Consider the following 24,831-nt stretch of genomic DNA (forward strand, 5'->3'; position numbering starts at 1 on the left):
TACAGAGTGAAATGTAGTTAGGCAGTTTCTTTTTTATTATTATTTTTTTAATTCTCTTTCAACGTGATGTGAATATGGGACACACGCATGACGCGAAATCGAGAGACGACTATATTTGCTGGTTTTCCCTTCCCCATTTACAATTCCATTATAAAACTTTTGATCGTTGAAAATTTGTTTCTTTCCACTGGCTTTAGAACATTTAGTTAAGTGGTTCTTCCTGTGGAACTGTCCATTTGGTGTTTATTCGTTGTTTATTTATTTGGCACGCTTTTCAAGAAAGTTTCTCCGCAGTTGTTCATCCAAACTGGTAAGAAATCCCTCTGCATGCGGCTATGCAGCTTTACAGCCTCGAGACTATCACGGTGTATCTAATAGAAGTCCGGTTGTGCCCGCTCACTTCCTTTAGGCTTCATTACCTGCCGTAAATAATTGTTCAGCGGCCCAGTTGCATAAACAACCCCTTCCCCATTTTACATCCCAACTCCTCCCTAAGCGGGCCGCATAGAGCACGCTAAATTACTTTACCTTGTGGGTTAATGGTCAACCAGCGATTCTTCCTGTTGAGCTTCGGCGTGACTCGCTGCAGCGCCCTCTATCAACATCTGACAACAGATGGCTGGTAAAGTGCGGTACGAATAGGTGCGCGTGTTTCATCCGCACGAATCGTCCTACCCGGTGTAGGCCTAGTGTTTCGATGAAGGTGTCCGCGAGACAGTGTGAGTGCTTCAAAATCCTCGGTCCATCCCCAGATATCTTCGCTCGCAGTAACGCCAGCCGTGACCCGTACTTCTGGAAGATGTCAACATCCCCGACTGTCACGAGGAGTAAATGCTGAAAATCGGGTTGCTACGAAAACAGAGCAGACAGGGCGGATTTCGTGAGCCTCCCCTGCTACCGTACCGACAGGGCAAACGCCTCGTCCAACCGCTTGAAAGAAAACAGCCGCAGTTACTGTTGCAGAAAGGACGACGGAGCCAGTGCGCCTTCCGTAACATGAGACGCGATGACATGACCTGGCTTTCGTTTCGCCGAGCATCCTGGACGTTGTAGGCTTAAGTGTAGTGGCCGTGGGTGTGTCGCGTTGCTGGTGCGAGGTTACTGTGACCACCGCTGTTTGCGATGGAAGTGACTAGTGGCCTGCCCTCTGGCGACTGATGTAGTGAGTTGGAGTTTTCGTCTGCTAGTTGGACTGCATCTGCGTTATTAATGATGACCGATTGTCTGTGAAAGTGTTTACCCGTTCTTGTGTGTGGATCTGCGGCTGCTGCCGCGACGCCATTTATACTTATGTCGGTGAGTATCTTGTGTTACTACTTCTTATCACGATCAGTGGACGTATCAAAGTTAGATCGAGAAAGACAGCTGCAGCCCTCTCAAATGACAAACATCGCGGAAGAGTAGTAACACTTAAAAGCCAAAGTGTCTTTGAGAACTTAAATCTAACCGGCTAACATTAATTAGGTATCTTTTATTGTTCCAGGATAATTGATTTATGCGATGCTTAAATTTCTACGTGTGTATCATGAAACGGTAACCTTGAAACAGGGGAAAGCGTGTGGGCAGATAGAAAGACAAAAACAGTCTTAAGTGGAAGTTGTAAATGTTCCTTCGGACTTGGTGGCGTGATTATTAGGGTGGCTAAGGGGAAGAATATGTTCGCTTTCACGCTTTCTCGATGTCTATCTGGCTAGGCTTCGTGGTTAGCTTGTTTCGTCAGGCAAATTTAATAAGATGAATTTCATTTGGTCGTTACTAGCACCTCACCCATAAAATTGTCGCCAGTAAACGAAGAATCTCCCATTCTGAACCTCATTTGTAAAAAGAGACAATTTGTATGTCTGCTGTCTGATTCTTTATCTACTCAGATCGCATAGGAATCAATGCAGCTGAACTTGGAATGGCTTTCTTCATCCAGAGAAATGGTCAGACTGTATCCAAATGTTAATAGGGGTTGGGGAGGCGGGGATCGTAGTTGTGGATACATCAGTTCTTTTTGATAAGATCTGATGTTCAAAAACAGTCTTCCTTTGAACCTTCAAATGGTTACACTTTAGCTTCCGCGCAATGTCAGGCACCTGTGGATTCGAAGACGCATGTGTGTATTATCTGACCCAGAGGGAGGCGATTTTCACTTGCCCCTGGGTCAAGTGAAAGTCGACTACGGTCGTGCCTTAATTCTTAGTAAATGTGAAAGGCAAAGGTTGGTGTTTTGTGGCCACCGTAAACTCCTCAAAGGAATTTATAGCGAACTTCTGGAGCAGTTTATTTACTTACGTTTATTAATTCGAAGAGAATTTAATTAACGCGTTAAATAAGAGAACACCGTTTTCTTGTGATTTTAAGAAAACTTATTTTATATGAGAGAGAGAGATCGAGCGAGCGAGCGAGCCAGCCTGCCTCTTAATCATAGTGATTAAAATCGCCCAAAAGTGTTTAAACTTGATAAATCCTGTTTATCTTGATCATCCTGTGATCAGAATGTGCATTAAGCATCGACGAACAAGCAGATTTATTTTCAGTAGAGGTATGTTAGGCAAAGAAAGTTCTTCCCCATGGATAGAGTTAATTTCTCTACATATCACTGAGATCAGTATATTGAAAATGTTCTTCTTCATTGCATTTCCTTTTGTTTATGGTATGTTAACTCTGTTTTTTTTTACTTTTGGTTATGTAGTCATGGTAGTTGGAGACAAGTTATGGCTCAGTCATCTGCACAGTCTATTTGCACTGGCACCTAGGAATTTTGTTCTGTGAGAGTTTTCATCACAACGTTTGGCACAAAATTTCCTTTAGGGCACCTGCTTTATAATTTTTATTAACTTATTTATTCAAAGGTTAAAATCCACAAGAACCGGTTTCTACTATTTGGATGTCTACAATTATACTATAAAAAATTTGATACAATAGTTAAGTTAGAATACGCACCTAAATTTAAAAAAAAAAACATCATAAACGGGACTGCTAAAATGCGATTAACGATTTTTACTTCATTATTTAAATTCCTGTGGCCTGTTGGTCGTGCCGGAGTATAAACGAGAAATTCTACAGACTTTTAAACGAACCTCATTCCGATTAAATGAAGTCGCTGTACTCCCCAAAGTATTCTAATTCTCCCCACCCTCTGACAGTGATATACTGTAGTTGCAACTGTAAGTATTAGTATTGATGCAAAGCTTACGGAGTTTAAAAGAGGAATAATAATCGGATGTTATTCTAGTCACTTATTATATGCGATTACAATCCACTTGAATCTTCCGGAGTCAGCTGTAGTCCAAGCTTTGAAGGAAGACGTTGAGATGGAAGAACGAGTGTGATATTAACAGTCACCAAATGAGATTTATCTTTTTAGTGATATTGGCAAACGAATAAGCCTCCCGATTATTCGGCGAGAATCGGGAGTCTACTCTGGAGTGGTTGAGAAATGAACTTCGTAGGATAATTGAAACTAGATAATCCGCGGAATGAAAGAAAACTGGTAAATGCGACAGAACATTAATTTAATTATTTTATTAAATCCGTTTATTAAAGTAGCAAGTTTGCTTTCACCCCTTATACATAGCCGACCGATTATATAACGTACTGTGTTTATATTTGTAAAAGTACAGTATAATGCGGCATGAGAAGATTAAAAATTGTAATGCGTGTTTATTTGATCTTGCTCTGCACTGTTTTATTCTGTTGAAAATGCCTGTACCCAATTATAACTGGAATTTGCATTCCGCAATTGTGAACTTTAAATTTTATTTTGGTTTCTTAATAAAATAAAATATAATGTAAAATGTTTAAATATAACATTTAAAAATATCTTTTTAATTTATTTTAATTTCATTGTGGTAAATTGTAATTCTAACTCAGTTCAGTTACGAGACTTCGCTTTGTTGTGGTTTTATTGTAATCGTTCCAATGAACGTATTTGGCATTTGCTGTACCTAGTTTAATAGTGTTTCTTTGTATTAATATCATTTACTACAGAGCGCAATGTATCGTGAATATCCAATCATGAACTTTCCACATTCGTTTCCACACCCAAAAGTGTGGAAACGAATGAATGCTCATCATTTAAAAATAAATTAGAGATTCGATCTAACAAATTTTCACACACGTTCAGTCTGATTCATGTTCGCAGATCTTGACCACGTCAACTGACCACTTAATCTTTTCCTCAGATAATTAAAATAGATATAAGATCTTACTTTGAAGAATTTGTCAAAATTAGCCTTCGTGGAGACCTCGTTTGCACATTTTTTAGCAGTTTGGGTGCCTCCTTTCATCATCATGATGCATCATCACACCACTGCCACGGTGGTTGTCCTTTTTCCTGATGTTAGAGAGACTGGAATCTGTTTTCCACGTCCTATCGAGATGATGACACGTTTGAGAATCCGTTCCCAACACTAAATCTCATCACTAGTTAATTGTAGAGACGGCTTTGTCTGAACCAAGTCAGATTGACTCTCCTTAGGGAGATGAAGAATACAATCGATGGCTGTCTCTCAAAATCCTGAAGAATTCTGTACTTTAGATTGATATATACTCCCATTCCTGTGGTTGCTGAGAGCTTAAGACTGCTGCCTAACATACAGTTGTTACACAAATTTTGCCTATATGGAAAAAGTATACTTAAACTTTATCATAACTGACAAACTTTATCAAAACTATCAGCACGATATAAGATCATGTTGGTTTTATATCAAACCTGAATATTCGCAGATTATACTCTGTTAAGCGATGCATTATTTGCCAGAATAAACAATATTCGGTTTATTCTGGCAGCATCGGCAAGTAGGAGTCTGTCAGCAGTAATGTCTAATGATGAGCATCTGCAAGACCTGAGTATAGTGGTTTAGGCGATTGCTTAATAAACTATATTATTAATTTCACGTGATATATGAGTGGTATTAAATATAGTAATAATCTAAATGGGAAAACAACCACGTAACGTCCTTTCCTAACTATATTGTCCATATTGTCAAGTAACCTTTTAAGACATTTTTGGTACATGGTTGAATACTGTCTTCTGCAAACTACTGTGGTAAGAAACCCTATAGGCCGTTGAAGGTCATTCGTCATCCCTTTTTCCTCTCATTTTTCTGCAAATTGATCTGTAATAGCGCCACAGAAAAGGTTAGACTGTCAAAGGCAGATTATGAGAAATCGCTGGCAAAGAGTGGGGATAAGGAATTCTTCACATATATAAATGCAAAGAAGAGAAGGACAAACCAGATTGGATCCTTATGTAATGGGTGTGGAATAGTATTAAATACTCCAGCTAAAGTTGCAGATGAACTCAACAGTTACTTTGCGTCGATATTTACAGAAGAAAAATCCTATGTGTTAATGAGAAATTATGGGAGTGAAGTTGAAAAAAATGTAATTAATGATGTTGAAATTTCCATTGCTTATTTAATGAAAAAAAAAAAACTTTTGAGAGTACGAGGTTGATGGCATATACCCAATAATCTTAAGGGCGCATTGAACTATTGAGGTTAATTATGAGAGCATCTCTGGACTCGGGAGTGATTCTGTTGGATTGGAAAAGTGCCAATGTATCTCTAATACATAAGGGCGGTTCTAAGAGTGTAGTGGGAAATTATCGGCCGGTCAGTCTAACTTCAATAGCAGGGAAAATCATGGAGACAATGATCAAGGGTGGAACTCAGGATCATTTAGATAGAAATGGAATACTGAAGGATACTCAGTATGGTTTTGTAAAGGGAAAATCATGTTTAACAAATCTGGTTAGCTAATTTGAGAGGGCCACTCAAGAGCTGGACTTGGGGAATAATTTCGACATTGATTATTTGGATTTCAGCAAAGCATTTGACTCAGTCCCACATGAGCGGTTACTTTATAAGCTGGAAGAGGTTGGAATCACGGAAAATCCTTAGATAGATAGCTGGATGGCTTCAGGGCAGGAGGCAGAGGGTTATGATAAATGGTTTTTCCTCAAATTGGGTTGATGTAAGAAGTGGGATTCCCAAGGATCAGTATTATGACCACTGTTTTTGATTTTCATAAATGGCATCGACGAAGGGATAGAGGCATGATGTCTAAATTTGCAGATGATGTAAAGATTGGTAGAGTAGTTAACGATCACCGCCAAGCAGAGCTTCTTCAAAATGACCTACAGAGACCTCAGGGATGGTCAGAAAAATGGCAGCTATGCTTTAATCCAGCAAAGTGTAAGGTATTACACCTCCGGGAACAGCAACCCAAAATAACTTATACACTTGGTGGAGTTGAACTAAAGCCGGTAATGGAAGGAAGGGACTTGGGTGTTACAATACGATCAGACATGAAGTTCTCCGAGCACTGTAGACAGGTTGCAAGGAAGGTCAGTGGTGTCCTATCGATGAATTGCTAGTAGAAATAAATACGTCATTATCCCATTATATAAGGCTTTTGTTAGACCACACTTGGAATACTGTGTTCAAGTATGGAGACAGCACCTAAAGAAAGACATTGTGCTTCTTGAAAGGATCCAAAGACGGGTAACTCGCCTGGTGAGATCGGCAAAAGGGCGTCCATATGAGGAAAGACTTCGGATATGTGGATTGCAGAGCTGGAAACTAAGCACCTTAAAGGAGACTTGATTTAGGTATTTAAGGTTCTGAGAGGCATAAGCAAAATGAATGAGGAAGAGATTTTCACAGTTATACGGGCCATAATTTCAAGTTACGGGAGAGATGTTTAGACTGAATTGCAGGCAGTTTTATTTTAGCCAAGAAATTATAAATTACTGGAATAAATTACCTACATGGGTGGTAGAGGCTGAAAGTTTGGGGAAATTCAAAGGTCAGCTGGATAATTACCTAAGGGAGGAGGAAAATGCATAGGTTGTCTATATTCTTTTCTCTTATTAATTACTGTATTTATTTTTTAAAATTTTCTTCTTATTATTATTATATTATTTTATTTTTATATTTTTTTCTTGTTTGGTGCAGCATAAGCCAAAGGCTTCTTTGCACATGTGGCCATTGCTAATACTAATATTTTGTAACCAAAGTAATTCCTTCAAATCGTGGAACAGATGGTTCATCATATACAAATATTTTTGAACTGTATTTTATGAACAGCTTTATTTCTTGACAAAGCGGTGTCTGTCTGCAAAAGAACAAATTAAATTTTTATTAAAATGGTTTCTTGCGCATAATCTTGTTAGTCGTATTCTTGTGTTTGGTGTTCCTAGTTTCCTGATGCTGGCCAAATACTTATTCTAAACTGGGCGTAGAATAAGTTTTTATAGGTCATCATGGCGGACTACCGAAGCAACTGGGTTCTTGGAAAATGAAAAGCGGTGTTTTTCCGTGCTCATTTCAGTTTTCCACGGAATCGCTGTGTTGTCTTCTGATTTTATTTGCCTCCATCAGAGCTTTATGACATCTAGTTGATAAACTTTTTCTATAATTGATGTTTATTATTATATGCAAGGAATGAATTTTTGCGTTCGGTGATCACTTCAATTTTCGTTTATCAAAATAAAAGAAAAAAGAGATAAACCATTGTTTACAATTGGATATGGATCCATATCGCCAAAATTATGACTAGCGACTCTACTGTTAAGTTGACAAACCTAAGAAAAACGAGTTTAATTCTTAACACATAAAAGGCAAATTTTAAGCTAGGATTGGTTACAGTAATCAGCTGCATACACAGTCGCTCGTTGAGACCTACTGTTCAAAACAAAACGGCACGGTTGGTTCCCCAGCAATTTCATCTTTTTGTTTCTAGAATCGCCCACCTTTTCTTTTTTAAGCATATTTATAAGCGCACTCTAACTGTAATATATAACCTAACCTCGTATGCTTATAGTAGACGTAAACCCAGTGTCCATAAAGTAGGGTGAAAGTCAATAGGCGGCTCAAAGGCATTCACTTGGCTTTCCACTCTTTACTAACACCACGGAAGAGAGCTCTTAGTGTTATGACTGTGAGCCTCTTCTTCTTCTTCCTGCTATAGTCCATCAAGCCGTGACGTAGTTGCAGCGCAATAAATCGGCATCACGTGCTTATTTATCATTTATAAATAAATGAGACGCAGTATATAGTGTCTCTAAACTGGATGTATATCCTTTTGTCGGTTTGTCCATTTTGTTGAATGTAAAAGTTTCTGGAGAAAAACCCTGAAAAACTGTAGCGCAATACAATAGAAGACCTATCTCACAGAGTGTAATGTTTTATAGGCGGAGATGGGGGAACCCCCGGTGCAGTCAGACAACTAACAGTGTAATATTTTATTAGTTTATTACTATCGTTATTTGTTAATTTTTGTTGCTGTTTTGCGAAACCGAACTCACGCTGTTAGCTGAACTGCTTATTTTTAAATTCGGCATGATTGGTACAAATACTATAACTGTGCCAGCCATAAAGCGATTGATTACCAACTCAATTTCCGCTGTTTTATTGGTTCCTATCACTGTCAGTATGGGGGTTTTCCGTTGTACTCGGCAGCCAGCCTATTGTTACTGTTGGTGTGTTGATAATAGTCCGGTCCTTGGTCTGTATTAATAATGGTAAAAACATTTTGCGATACTTCACATTGTTTTGATTGGTTATATAATTCGTCATATTCCTCATATAATAACAGTAATAAAGAAGTTAAAAAATGGCCAGCTTCGTGAGACTTTCCTCCCAATGGCCAGTGTGCACTTGCTTTGTCCATCGAGCTTAGAGAGACTCAATGCGAATCCTTTTGAATGGAAGTCACGCAAAGTGTCAAATAATCCGCCTCGTTGCCGACTTCACTTGCGTTTTCTGCAATAACTGCACATTCTCACGTGATGAGCTGCTAGTTATCATCCTATAAGACGGTAGCCTAATTTGATTTCCTACAAAGAAAAAGAAGAGGAGGAGGGGGCTGAAAGTCGATCCTATCTTCTCACTATTGCTCGCGCATAGTGATGCCTTAAATGGGTCGTGATCTTAGCATGCTAATGAAACGGCAACCTACGCTTCTTTGCCAGTCTTTCCAATGTTTTTTTTTTATAGACGAAGTCTGTAATGGGAAGGGAGTGAGGGAAAATAATGGGATGTGGTAACTCTTAAATAAATAACTGCAGCTTACGGTTTCTTATCTGAAGTTTAAAGTTCAAGATGGCAACACTTCAGAATTCTTCAGAAGTAAGTCATGTCCGAAGAAGTAAGCGCCCGAATGTCTCCATGTATTTATTACTTAGAACAAATCTTTAATTGGTGATAACAGTCAATAAACTTCTCGTTCTGCTCCTCCTCCACTTAGGAAAGACTATTCAGACAGTTAGCACTTTGTTCTTCTAGTCCCCCCCCCCCTTCGAGTAGTCCGCCGTGGGGTTCATTCCTTGCATTTGTGTGAGCTCGATTAGGTGGTGATAAGCGAGAGAAATTTGAAATTGCTGTTCCAGTACAGACCATTTTTGCCGCTGTGCTGGACTTGTTAACAGCAGTGACCACTTTGCATTGGCCTTAACATTTCATACAGCTCTGTTATTGACTTGATTACATCCCCGGCAATACTTACCGTATTGTGGATAGCTAACAGGGAGGTCTCGTCGTTGGAGCGTTCACACCGAAACATTAATGAACTGAAGCTTTAATAAAGCCGACATCATTTAAAATAGCTTAAGGATAAGACAGCGATTGTTGATAGGGCAACATCGTTAGTGTTAACAGACTGGGAGCGTTGGGATTTAATTGGGGTGGGAATGCTTGGATATTGATCTCTGAAGGTCTTAGATATTAGGGAAATAAAAATAAGATATGGGGTTTTCTATTTCTGACTGGACTGAATATTCTGAATTGCTCTGAACTCTAAATCTGGTCCTCACTAAGGAGAACCAGATTTAGGAGAATTTGTATGAGCATTATATGAGATTGTATTAAAGCCGCTGGTGGGATAAGATGGGCGAAAGCTGATTACGAGAAAAGACTAGAAAAGAACAACGATAAGGAGTTCTTGTACATATATGAATACACAAAAGAAGAGATAAAGACAAGCTTATAGAATCAGCTTTTAGTTTCAGAATATTGTGATAATCATGCGAATTAGCATGCTTATTTCCTCGAGACTTTTACCGGGTTGTGAATTCGTTGTGCTGTTGGAATAAGTACGCGAACCGTTATTGGCTTCCTTACACTCGGAATAGAAATGTTTCTTGGTGCGCAAAACGCCTCATAGTACTCTCAGAATAAAAACAATAAAAATTCCTGTAACACTGCACATATGTTATATTATATATTCGAATATATTATATTATATACTCAAATGTATTATATATAATATTATATGTATAATCGTGGAAGCTATTAGACTTTTCATACCGATTAACAAATCTTGTTCAAGGTTTAGGCATAAATGGTTTTCACATGAACTAATGAGACTCGTGGCAGAGAAGAAAATGCATGGGATATATATAAATTAATGGGTGACACAGAAGCCTATGGCAGATATAAGCTAGTCTGTAATCAAGTCACAAAGGAGGTTAGGCAGGCGAAGGCAGATTACGAGAAATCCTTGGCAAAAGATGCTAAGAAAAACAGCAAGGATTTCTTTACTTATATAAACTCTAAAAGGAAGGGGATGAATCAGATTGGTCCACTTGATATCGATGGTTCGACTGTTGATCCTGCTCAGATAGCAAACAAACTGAATGAGTATTTTGCATCTACATTCACACATAGGAGTTATTAAGGTTTGAAAATGGCAGAAGGTTATCAAATTGTAGCAGGGTGCTTAATGATTTTGTAATAACTGAGAGCAAAGTGGAGGAGAAATTGTTGAAGTTAAACATAAGAAAGGCACCCGGGGCGGATGGGATCTATCCAGTTATATTAAAGGAGGCGGAAAAGGAAGTAAGCAAACCCTTAGCCATAATTATGAGAGAATCCTGGGACTCAGGGGAGGTCCCCACGGACTGGAGATGTTCAAATGTATCCTTGACTTCAAAGCGACAGCTCCAAACCTTAACAACCTCTCTGCAGCTGAATATGTTTTTTATGTACAGTCATCCCTTTTCAGAGCCACTGAATATGCTGCCAAGCGAAAGAAAGTACACACTCCTCATACTGCTTGCTGGACACAGGAACTTACCGATCTCAGAAAACAAACGCATGTGGCTCGGAGAACCTTTTAACGACACAGGCACTGGTCTGATCCTGAAGTTAATGCTCTCAAGCAAGAGTACAAGAAGAAGCGAAAAATCTACAATAAAACCATCGCAGAGAACAAATTAAGGTCTTGGAGACAACTGGTTTCCCAAGCAGGGACTACTGACCCCTGGGGGCTCATATATAAGATCTGTAGGGACAAAATTATCTACCCAAATATATACAACACAGTGCAATATCAAAACAGTGAAATATATGACTGGAACTCAACAGTTGAGAAAATCATTGAACACATCTTTCCCGAAGATGATCCCAATCTTGACAATATGCACCAAATTCAGATTCGAGCAGATAATGCCACTTACGAAGATACCCTGGACATTGATCTTTTCACTGCTGTTGAACTTGGCGCTGCGGTGGCCAAGTTGAATCCTAAAAAGTGCCCAGGCCTTGATCTGGTAGAAAATGCAGTCATCACCAGATTTCATGAGCTCTTCCCTAATGTTTTGTTAAATCTTTACAACAAGTGCCTCTTGGAAGGCATATTTCCCAATTTCTGGAAGCAAGCACTGCTTAAAATTATTCAAAAACCGGGAAAACCTAATACCGACCCAAGAGCATACCGCCCAATCTCTCTGTTAGCCAACCTGGAAAAGCTGTTTGAAAGAATGATTGGTACCAGAATCCAAACTATCCTAAACTCACAAAACCTTTATCCAACTCGCCGTATGGTTTCAAGAAAGGATCCTCCGCGGAAGATGCCATAGCAGCCCTTGTAAAACATTGCACACATTCCACAGCAGTCTATGAAATGGCCATCTTTGTGGATTTTGAGGGTACCTTTGATACCTTTTAGTGGGAGAGTTCCCTCAGATCCCTTAGACTGGCAAACTGCAATCAATATCTTTACAAAGTCATAAGATCAGTGTTAGGACCTCTCCTTTGGAACTCCGTACTTGACTAGTGGCTCACCAGAAGCATTGACAACTGCATCAATTTCGCCCATGCAGACGACTTGGTTATTTTCATTGCAGGAAGATCCAGGAGAACCCTTGAGGACCGAGCAGAGATTGTCCTGAATGACCTGGTAAACTGGACCCTCACTAATTTAAAATATCAAACAAAAACAAAGCTAACGATCTTGAAAAACAGATTGGATTACCGCAGACCTCCCCAAAGTGCACATTCACGGGAAGCAAATTCCATATGTTCCACAAACTAAACACTTTGGTATAATATTGTACAACAGACTTAGTTGCCAACCACACGTGAACAGTTTAGCAAACAAAACTAAAGCCTTCACTGCAGCCGTCATCAGGATCTCCCGTTCGGACTGGGGACTCACCAAAAGAACCCTATCTCCCTACTATAAAACTGTGTTCTTGCCAATTGCCTTCTGTGCTTCTGGGGTATGGTTCCATAGGGTCAATAACAGTAAAATCCGGGCCAAACTCCTTTTCATGCAAAGAACTATGCTGCTTGCGACACACCGAGTAACAAGAATAACATCAACTAATGCACTGCAGGTTCAATCTGGGGTCTTTCCCCTGGACCTATATATAGCTTATAGAGCTTTCATCTACAAGCACAAAAAAGGCCTACCAACCTCACTCCTTGGAATAGACTGCAATCCTGCTACAGATATCAAACAGGAAAAACAAAACCTATGGAATAAACTCCTCTGACAGGTTAGATGGGATGAAAGTCCCACTGGAGAGGTCACCAGACGTTTTATCCCGGATGTCACCTTTGTCATGAATAAGCCACATTGTAATTGGTTCTACCAATCCACGAGCACATCCTACATCCTAACATGGCGCTCTTAAAGCGAAACTGTTCCAATTCGGACTGGCGACAAATCCTCATTGCTCCTGTGGGGAAGAGGAATCCTGGAACCACATCCTATTGTGCTGCCCCAACTACGAAGAACAACAACCGACAACACTTAAATATAAGGTTCAGAACATCTCAGAAGTCAATCTTAAAGACTTAATTGAAAATGAGACTAACTTTCAAGCCCTTCAAATCTTCACCAATGACATCTTCAGTAGAAGAATGCAAATGCTTCACCACACTGGATAATTCAACAAGCTCTTGCTGAGCTGTTCCCTGTGTCACTTACCAGTCATCCTGGACTTGAATTCTTTTGATCTCTGAGGTTGTTCAGAGATGTCAACCACTGGTGGTTTTTTTTTTATTTTTTTTATTTATTATTATTTTATTTTTTTCCTGCTGGTACTCAGGACTGGCCATCCTGAGTACGGGATTGCTGATATCTACTGGTATTGCACTACCTCCAGTGGATACGGGATTTTAGCGCACTATCGAAGCGCAGATAGTAGATTATGTCCGGCTCCACGTGCCCTGGGACGGGCATCAAGCAGCAGTTGTTCAGGTGTTGGCTGCTTACATTTCAGGCCCTGATTACACAGATTCTGTAGTCAAGATAGAGACAATTTCCGGAGATGGACCCAGGTCCTGGAGCCGCTACAAACAGGCCACATACATACACGAATACATAAATGTCACTGAGTGTGCATACATGCATTTCTTTTACTTGAGTCTTGAGAGTTTTGTACAACTTTGTAAGAGGAGCTCCACTTTCTGCTGGGGTTTCTTACACAGGTTCAAATGATTGTAAATAGAGAGTGTTATGTATGTTTGTATTTATGTAAATAAATAAAAAAAAATTATCCCCAATTCACAAAGGGGGAATCGAAGGGTGACACGAGTAATTACAGACCAGTTAGTTTAACTTCTGTTTCGGGTAAAATGATGGAGTCACTGGTTAAAGATGCATTGCAGGATCATCTAGACAAGACTGCAGCAGCAATAATTCAGACACAGCATGAGTTTGTTAAGGGAAAGTCTTGTCTGACAAATCTGATAGGATATTATGATGTGGTTACAAAGGAACTGGATGCAAAAAATAATTTTGCTATCTATACTTAGATTTCAGGAAAGCTTTTAACACTGTTGCGCATTGAAGACTGCTGTACAAATTAGAGCAGAATGGTATATGGTATTAAGGGTAAGTTGTTACAATGGATAAGGGATGGTTGAGTGGTAATCAATGGACATTGCTCTTCGTGGACAAATGTTATTAGTGGAGTCCCACAGGGTTCGGTGTTGGACCCACTGTTGTTTTGTATATTTATCAATGATATTAATGAAAGTATATCAGGCTTAATGTCGAAGTTTGCAGATGATACAAAGGTTGGCAGGGTTATTAATGACAGTAATGGCAGTGTGCTACTGCAACAGGATCTAGAAAATTGGGAAGATGGGCTGAGAAGTGGCAACTGAAGCTTAACCTTGACAAATGCAAAGTAGTGCATATGGGTTGAAGTAACCCCAGAGAAAAGTACCAACTGTGTGGTACTACACTTAGGGTGATAGAAAATGAAAAAGATCGGGAGTAATTGTGCAGTCAAATATTATGTTTTCTGAGCAATGCAGACAGGCTGCAAGAGCAGGTCATGGGGTTTTGTCAATGATATATAGGAATTTTGCTAGCAGGGAGAAGGAGGTGATTGTCCTTTTGTATAAGGCAATGGTCAGGCCATGTCTTGGTACTGCGTACAGGTCTGGAGGCCTCATTTTAGAAAGGATGTAGATTTGCTTGAGCGTGTACAGAGAAGGGCAACAAGATTGGTGAGGGGAATGAAGGGATCCTCTTACCAAGAGAGGCTTAAGTTCTGCAAATTGCAGCGGCTGGAGACTAGGCACCTGCAAGTTGATCTGTTTGAGGTGTATAAGGCCTTGAATGGGTTCAGCACGCTGAATTCTGATGGGATTCTTTCGCTGGCTCAGATTACAAACCTAAGGGGGCATAAATTGAAATTGAGGAAAGACAGTTGTAGAATAGATGTGCGGAAATTTGCCTTTAGCCAGCGGGTGGTTAATTTCTGGAACAAACTTCCATCTGTTGTTGTGGAAGTTGATAGCTTAAATAGCTTTTAGAGGGAATGGTTGTCTGATTTTTTTTTTTTTTTTTTTTTTTTTGGCTGATGCTACATAAGCTCATACTCTTGCTTTCTTGCATCACATGCCTCTATTACTATCTTTGAGAATTCTTTTCGAACACGAAAGAACTTCCCTTTCGAAAAAGGGAAATTCTTTCATGTTCATTTAGAACTTCCTATATTAAATGTTTCGTGTTTAAACGAAATCGCATTCTTTGGGAATTACCACTACTTTAAATTCGTCATATTAATTTTGTCTACTTCTAGAAAGAATATGTGTACCTGTTTCCCAGATGCATCACTTCCCAGTAGAATCAACGCAAGGAATCAATTCTTCTGTGTATGTCTGTCTGTCATCAAACTGTCAGTCTGTGTATCCCCTCCCCCCTTAAACTAGCAGGCTTCCAAACCACTTAACTTTACATTGATAGCATCAGCAAACATTCTTACACCCCTTCCATTTCATGCGTATCTCATCTCTATAAAGTAAGGTTCGTTAACAAGTACAGGCTATGCTGAATAAAATTCTTCCCCGCGAGACTTACAAAATCTCTCGAGGGCCAAGTTGATTAACAATCCTTTCATAATGAACTCCCTCCAGTCGTGCTTTGGAAAGCTGCAGACATTTTCAAATTCAGCCCTAGCTCCTGGCTTTTTTTCAACATCACACCTATTAAGTAAAACTAAGGCTGCTTATGTTCAATGTCTTTAGTACTGGCATGTACAATAGCATCAACTTTTGTGTTCTTATAAAAGGATAATTGTTCAATTTTTCTATATTAGCATATTTTAAGGGCACAGATTAGTGATGATATTGTAGAACAATGATAATCTTTTAAGATTATCATCGTTATACAATATCATCACGAACTTTTGCTTCAAGCAGACATATCTATTCTATAAGTGTCCTATTCCTCCTGTTCTTATTGCATAAAATGTTTCCTCATTCCGTGACAACAGAGTCGCCAAGAATAACTACCTCCTGTGGGACCTGTACCTCACTCTCCCTGCACTTCACAAATTAAGTACACATTTGTGGTATTATGTCCAGCTACAGCCAGTTCTGCATGCGTGCAAGCAAAGACATTTATCAAAATAAAGGCCATTCTTAGGAGAACTACCTTCGGTAAAATAATCTATACTAGGCACACACTTTACAGTACGCAAAAGCAGTAGTAATAATAATACTACAATGTTCCCAAGCTACTGTAGCAATATTTTTACGTATATTGTAATATTATATTTAATTGTATATCTACAGACTTACATAAAAGAAAATGTTCAAGAATTATGCTTGTACGTATATTAAACTAACTTTTTTTAAAAAAAATATTTAGAAAAATACAAAAATAACAAATTCTGCGTGATTAACAGTTATTATTCTTACTTTACTACAGTTTACAACGTTGGAGTTAAGCGCTAAAATCTCAAAATTATCACAAAAACTGTCCCCATTTTAAAGGTTCATAAGACTATAGCAAGGAGAAAAATAACAGGCGGGTTACGGTCACGTACTAGACCTTTTCTTCCGTGGCGTTAATACCGAGTGAGAAGCCAAATGAGTGACCTCGTGCCATCGGCTTTTTTCTCCCTACTTTAGTGACCGCGCAAGATGACCTCGTTCTCGAATATCACCACTATTTCCGTAAATGTTGATCCCGGGTTGATCCCTACACCGGGAAGAAGAAAACTTAGTTCAATCTCCACTTAAAACCCATTTCTGTTTAATTCCTGTCTCATACTTATGTTTTTGATTTTAATTATTACGTCAGTTTTTTTTTTTTTTTTTTGTTCGAAGAATGATTTCCGAAATCGAATTGTTTAAATTTTACTTTAACCAGTCAGCATAAAAATATATCATTGATAATTTCTGATTATTCCATTAAGTGTCTAGAATTTGTTAAATTCCTGGGAAATTACTTTTGATTAAAAAACTTGATTTCAAATATCATTTATATCAATTTGGAGACAACAGATCTGTATAAGGTTATGCTTAATTGATTTATCCCGCGTGAAACTAACTTTTAACCGCGTGAAACGAGGTTTATTCTCTTGTGTTATGGTTAGGCAGGTCACTTTTATATAAAAAAAGAGCTTTCATTTATTGCATTTTGGTTTTTGAAATGAATGATCAGGAAAACTAATAACTTATGAAATTCTAATAACTTATGAAATTCTCATTCATATTTAAATTCTTTTAGATCAGACCCATTCTGCACAGAATTGCATTTTGGGAAGATAAAGACATTTATCAAATATTCAACCAGAGAAACCGATTAATTGGAACTCTTGCGATTTATTGCTTTGTGTATCCATGTGTTAAGGGTAAGTGGCAATCCACTTCTTGCAAGGACAGTCCCGAGTAGAGGCTAAAGAGCCTCATCCCCACGATCAAAATAATGATAATGTTGATTTTTTTTTACTGCTACACGATGATTACAGCTTAATGATTCCTCGCAACACTGCTTTAGCTCCCCTTCTTTAACTGCTTTAGCCCTCTCCTTTAGAAAATCCAGGGACTGTCCCTGCTTTCTTGTACTCCTTAACGATCAACTAATTACTGCAAGTATTTGGTGCTTTCTGATTGTCAGGGTTTAAATTAATAAATTACTCTGGCTTTGAGACCGATCCGGATTTAGGAATTGCTATTCTACCTGTTGTACTCTTATCCTTTAGTATCGATTCACAGTACTGTTCTATTACTGTATTTATAAATAAGATTTTACGTACATTTACTCACTGTAACAAAAGTATTGCTAATTGTATACATTAAACTAGTAATTGTAAAAATTTGCGTTGCTTACAATTACTGTATTATTATTTACACTTTTTATGAAGCTATAACTCTACTAACCCTGCTGACTATTGCTTGATTATTATGTTCTTCGTCCACAAAAGCGCAACTAAGACTATGAAACATCAGTGTATTCTGTCTGTAAATTAGGCGTGTTCGATGAGACCTAATAACTCTGCCGTGGTGTGGAAAAAGGTTCAGAAAAGCACAGTGGTATTTATCAACACTATCCTGGCTTGATGAATACTATTCTATCTTTAATTCAAGAACAGATACTTTTAGTACGTGACAGTAGCTGTCTCTCGACAGTTATGCACATCTAGCGATAACGTAAATTTACCTTTAAATTCCAGCATGATTTTTATAGTAAGTCACCTTTTAATTATATAATTCTGCTTCAGAACTACCCTGTTGTGTTCCGGCGGTACAGGCTACTGGAAAGAGGTACAATGGTGTAGGACATGTGTTTGTGGAATATCCTGAGTACTCTGATTCCAATGGCGGGTACAATAAATGCTAGAGCATATCTGAATATCATCGCGGAACAGGTTCACCTGGAAATGTATGTTTACTGGGGTGTTTTCAAATTGATATGGCAACTATTCACCGCACCAAATGTTCGAAAGAGAAGTTTAAGAAACACGAGTAAGACTTTGAGCATTTACCCCGGCCAGCCTGGGTTAATTCCGCATGATGTTTCACATTTAAATGAAAAGGTTGCGTCGTTCTGCGACGATTACAATTGATAATAATCTGCTTCTGACGACGATCAGCTTGCTCCATCGACTACGTTTTCTCCACAGTTGCACCTGTCCACGGATGTTTTCCAGGCGTCTTTCCCATTCTTTAAAAAAATTCAACGACTGGTTTTAAATACTGGACAAATGCAACCATCGTATCTGTTGTAGGCCTTGCTAAATGCGCTCATGGATAATCATACCTCTTTGGAAAGACAGTGAAATCCTGTCCCTTCCCATTGCCGATGAGGGTTTGGTCGCACTGCTTTTTAGCGCTTTCCTGCGCACCGTGTGAACTCTTAGATTACTTTTACGTAGATTATTGCGTATAACCCAATAAAATGGCCAGGCAGTATATATATTCTTATTTATTGCCTACATTTTACGTTTGTACATTGTTTGCACAAGTGGGGAAAAACACTCGGAAGCGGTATAATTTGTGAGGTTTCTTCAGTATAGAAAAAAACGTGGAGATGGACAAAGAAAGAGAAACTTTATCTGGTTTAATATCCATGAAGAAGTAGCGGGATGGCATCTCATCCCGAAGTTACCGGGGGAGGATTTTATAGGTGTAATGATAGACCTAAGTATGGTTTTTTTTTTTTTTTTTTTACATATATACTAGGGGGCTTCACCCCCTGCTCGCCGCGCTCGCCTCTTTCGATAAAATAAAATACTTACAGAAGCTTTCGACACTGTCTCTTCATTACCTGTGAATACATACATACGTTACATATGGAAATCAAGATTGGTACCACGGGGTCATGCTAGATAAACAAAGCGCGCGAACGAGGTTTACCTAGCGTGGCAAACGCAACAAATACAGAAATAAGTAACAGAAGCTTGTTTTACTGTGGTAAAACAAGCTTCTGTTACTATTTTAGTATTTGTTGCGTATTAGCACATAACCCGCATCCCTCTTCTCCCATTGGCTGAATAAATATCACCAAGGAGGAAAATTATTTTAATGTATAGAAAGAAATATATACGTTAGGGTTTAATTTGTTCGGATTTGAACTGCTCGGTAGCACAGTGGTTGTAATTACCCTCCTCTCCTTCCCACACCGGGTGGAAAAGGACCGGGTTCGCATCTCGTCAAAGACTTAAGAGCTTTTACAGGCTTTTTTCACTCCTTGGCTCAGTTTCTTTCCGTTGGTCTCGGGCATGGATAGAAAGTTCTTCGCCCCCTTCTCCGGAAAATCTGGGATTTTCGTCCATCAAAACAGCAACTCGACCACGGAAAACATTTTATGGACGTATTACACTTGGATAGCTCTAATAAGACAGCTTTTTGTACTATGTGATCTTACAAAATGTGTCAGGGTCTTCTTATGTTATCTCATTTATCAGTACTAATTAAATGCTGTAATGACTGAAGGCATTGGAATAAACGCGAGACCTCTCACAAGATGAAAGCGCTAACCCCCCCCCCCTCGGAATCACTTCATATGCATCAAAAAGGTATATTGCTCAAGCTTTGTTACTTCACTGATAGGTTTTAGGGTAAATTTCGGCTGCTTCTGCATAATAATAATAATAATTATTATTATTATCCGTTTATTAACCACACGAAACTGTGGGTCACCCCGGGACGGCAGTGTGCCAGGAGGGTGAGAGATTTACATACCGAGGTGCGCGGAACCACATGTACAGTGTACAAGAGTACATGCGTGCTGAGATATTTACATAATTGAACTTACATACGCTTCAAATAAAACAAAGTTTATAGCAATAGACATCAGAATTAATAAAAATAAAATAAAAAATAAAAAATGCAGCAGGCAAAAAGTTCACGTGTAGGTGGTCGTCACAGGTTCAACAGTTGGTAACAGTTCTTGAGGCATTCCTTTCTGTAGAGTTTTTCCTCACAGAACTTATCAGGGTTGATGCCTAGTTTATTGTAGATTTGGAGGCAGTTGGCCGGAAACATGCCCCTAAGGGAATCAATGTTTGTAAGTGTAAACCGGAGAGGGTGGCAGGAGTCGCGGCGTTCACCTCTTGTCTTCTTTGGGCCAGAGATTAACGTGGATACAGATGGAGCATCTATTCGGCCTGTGATAAGCTGAGCTAGCATGAGTATATTTCTTGTCGTAATGAGAAGTCTCCAGGGAGTGGTCCCTAGATTGGCTTGGAGGATGGATCTAGAAATAGTAAAAGGGTGACCCGCCACCATGTTCATCCATCTGAGCAACCAATATTCCAGACTGAGTAATTTTTTAGATGAATTACTGAAACCTGGATTGTTTTGACGCCTTGCCGAAGAAGTATTCTTCCCTTCATATACATTTTGGGGAGGTTGCCCACTCCAAAATGGATGCGACGGGGAACATTTGATGAGAACATGAGAAGGAGAATACGGCGTTGATTATTAGTATTATTGGCAAATGATGCAAGAAGGAAAGCTTATATAGCAAGAGAGAGAGAGAGAGAGAAGCCCTACCCACCTAACGTCCATCTTCTCCAAGAATTTGTCGAGTTCTTCCTTGAATTTATTGTTGTTGTGGAAGTGGGCAAATCCGGAAGTGGATGAGTCGGACCTCTCACCCATTTAAAGTTTGAGAATAGGTTGAGGTCGTTTCGGCCCCCAAGGCCTATAATCATTCGCTTTATCGGATGAGACTGATTCCCTCGAGCGCCAGATATCCTGGGGAGGGGGGGCTTCGGAGGGAACCAGCTACGTCAGCCCCTATACCCGGGTCTAATGATCGATTTGCACGTCAGAACAGCTGCGGACCTCCACCAGAGTTTTCTCTGGCTTCAACCTGCCCAGGCATAGTTCAACATTGCTCTTTTTGAATTATTATCAAAATTTTCCTTATTGTCAATATCCATAAGATCAGTAGTATGTTTCTTCTTGTCAACTGTTTTAGTATTATTTATTGATCCGCTGATTCTGAGGTAGAAATGAATATCTGGGGGAACTGTTAGCTGTTAAAATAACAGTTGCATTCTTCAATTGCCTGTCGGTCTAATTAAGATCAAAAGATCCATGAGATGTCTTATTATTAAGAGTCCATATTTTGTTATTTTTAGCACTGTGGATTAGCCCTACCACCCATGTTTCTGGCCCAACACAGGGATGCAGGAGCAGTGCCACAAGAGCAGCAAGTGATATAAAGATTAGCTGTTTAAATAGAAAAAAGAAAGGTGGATTTCATTTCCGAGGGTTTGCTTACGACTTCGCAAAGTTCTGTTTTAATAGAACAAAACTGGAAAACCTAAAAAAAAATAAAGCAGCTCAATGGTAAATTCCCCCAGTCCCCCTCTCCCATTGTTAAATGAAATGAACAAGGACTCTCTTCTTCCAAAGATATTGAAAATGCCATCAGAGAAGCATTCTCCTAAGTATACTCAACAACTGTGTGGGTGGGTCAAGACATAAAAAAAAAAAAAAAAAACTGCGATAGAAAAAGGTAAAGTAAATTTTAACACAGATCTATCTTTACCTTATAACCAACCCTTTACAATACATGAAGGAATAAAATGCATGGGATGCATATAAATTATCAGGTGACAAAGAAGCCTATGGCAGATATAAGCTAGTCTGCAATCAAGTCACAAAGGAGGTTAGGCAAGCGAAGGCAGATTATGAGAAATCTTTGGCAAAGGATGCAAAGAAAAACAGCAAAGAGTTCTTTACTTGTGCAAACTGTAGAAGGAAGGGGATGAACATTTTTGCTATGCAAAAAGATGACAATCATCAACAGTTTCTGGGTTCGATATTCTTTCTTTCTTTCTTTCTTTCATCAGAAATCCAGCTTCAGAAAAATCTCTCACTTGGTATCCCTGCCAGCTACTGTGCTGGCAGGGATACCAAGAAATGGAATGAGTCGTAGCTGCAATATTTGGGAGAAAAAAAATGTTTTTTTGCACCACTTCAGCCATTGAAAATTTTCTTCACTGTCAGAAATTGGGTTTTGTAAATATCATCATCAGGTGGAGTTCAACGTTTTCATTGCTTGAATGAATCTGCCACACTAAATAAATCATCTGCTTTCCTCCTTTGAATTCTAATCTTTTAATGTCTTGTGGCAACGAATTATTTATAAAAATTGGAACTGTACTTGACCTGAAAACCACAAAATTACCTGAGACTCAACCCACAAACCAGCTTGCATTTCAGATAATTCGCAGGTTACTGACTCGATGCAGGACTCTATCCTGATTACAGCATAACTGCCAACTCTCCAGATTTACAATGAAGAATGTTTTTTTTTTGTCTCGATTTCACTCACCATTGTACTAGAGTTGGTATCGTAGAATTTCCTCTGTCTCTTTGCCAAAACACCATTTTTCTGTCCTTTTGTTTTCACAAAAAATAGTAAAACTACTTTAAAATTGGAATTTTTAAAACATCCTATGAATTTTTTGTTAATTTTCTTAAAATATGGCTAGAAGTGAGAAAACCCACTTCTACAACAACAGATGGAAGTTTGTTCCAACAATCAACCACCCGCTTGTTGAAGGCAAACTTCCGCGTATCTATCCTGCAACGATTCTTCTTCAATTTGAATTTATGCTGTCTGATGTGTGTGATCTTAACAAGAGGAAGAATTCCCTCAACATTGAGCTTACTCAATCCATTCAACGCCTTAAATACCTCAATAAGACTTTCTAGCAGGTGCCCAGTCTCCAGATGCTGAGACTTCGTAGGGCCGTCCACACGAAAGTGGTTTCGAAATAATGGCCAACCCATCTTATTCATCCCTATGAAGTTATAAATTACGTGCCACCGAAGTCGATCAGAATAAATTGTTTTTCCCGTTCAAAAGCAAACTGACGTTCCCCCCAGCTACGGCGTTTCGATGACTCCTCCCGCTAATCTGAATATTCAAAAGGAATTAGATGTTTGCGGAGTATTTTCTTTAACACGCCCTGTTTAACTGCTAAGTTGATTGACCGTCGAAGGATGTGTAGTACATTTGGAAGAGGCACGTGCTGTTAATGCTACTGTTTTCAGAAGGCTGTACACTCCATTGCAATCAAATTGCGCGCTGGAAATTAATGTCAGACGTAAGCGGCGTTTTCGTGGAGGCCCCACGAGCTTACGTTTTAAAGAAGTTACGTGTTGTGTCGTGATTTTCGCCATTTTCTATCCCGATGGAACACTTTGCGTGAGTGCAAGAACTGTGAACAAGAACCTTTTTGCGCGATATTTCTAACTTTAACTTCCTTGTACTCTTTTTAAGTCACCAGAGCCTTACATACGTCACCTATAATCATACGATTTGCCATGAATGAGGTTTTGCTGAACGGCAAGAATTTTAAATAAATGTAAAGGGTGGTTAAAAGTGAGAAAATTCGCTGCTTTACGAAAATTATTGCCGATGTTCTTCTCGCCAACTAAATCCTTGTAAAATGTTCCTGGGCGCTTGCTATTTGGGAAAATCCACCAGTCCGGTAGTGTTTTTTGATCATCTCAACCAGTGGCGCACCCAGAAATTTTGTTTCGGGTTATCGTATATTGCATATTGGCAATATACGATAATGATTTACGCAAGCTTAACCACATGACAGTGCAATAACAAAATATAAAAATGTTTTAGGACAGAATTTATTCCCATCAACTCCTCCCACCCTTGGGGTGTGCATTGTCCCAACGCTCAAACATGCATTAGCCATTTCTCAGCCCATCTGCCTAACTTTTATGGATCTTGTTGCAGTAACGTATCCTGATTACTGTCATTAACCACCCTGCCATTCTTTGTATCATCTGCAAACTTAGACATTAAGCCTGATCTACCTTCATCAATATCAGTAACAAATATAGAAAACAAAAATGGGCTAAGCACTGAACCCTTGGGGACTCCACTAATAACATTAGTCCATGAAGAGTAGTGTCCATTAATAACCATTCTCTTGTCTTCACCCGCTCAACCATCCCTTTTATCCCTTTTAACATAAAATCAAAAGAAGTGCATCCAGTTAATATAGATGAACAGTGCACTGTTGAGTCAGTTTGGTGTGACATAAGCACTGCGAAAGCAAAAATAAGAGTAGGAGTGTGTTATAGGCCTAATGACTCGAATGAGTACAATGAACAATTGTACAGAGAAATAGAGTGGGCTAGTAAATCGGAATGTCTTACAATGGGGGATTTTAACTTCCCAGATATTGACTGGAACTTGTGGGTTGGGCACTCACACACTAGTCAGACTTTTGTGGATTTATTGGGTGATTGTTTTCTGCAGCAGCATGTTCGAGGGGCAACCAGAAAGAGTAATACTCTTGATCTTGTTATCAGCAGTGAT

The 24,831-nt window shown here is 39.1% G+C and overlaps 1 protein-coding gene across 1 annotated transcript in view; it reads left to right on the forward strand.

Moving 5' to 3' along the window:
- The first annotated feature begins 1,002 nt into the window (after positions 1–1,002).
- Positions 1,003–24,831, forward strand: part of LOC150086897 (uncharacterized) — a 304,701-nt gene continuing 280,872 nt past the window's right edge. The window contains exon 1 of the mRNA XM_090372793.1: positions 1,003–1,296. Coding sequence (XP_090228919.1) covers positions 1,291–1,296 — 6 coding nt within the window. The 5' untranslated portion in view covers positions 1,003–1,290. The remainder of the gene's footprint in view (positions 1,297–24,831) is intronic.

The sequence above is a fragment of the Mastigoproctus giganteus genome, chromosome 4, assembly GCF_048544385.1.
Source record: "Mastigoproctus giganteus isolate SK-2022 chromosome 4, ASM4854438v1, whole genome shotgun sequence".
NCBI lineage: Eukaryota > Metazoa > Arthropoda > Arachnida > Uropygi > Thelyphonidae > Mastigoproctus > Mastigoproctus giganteus.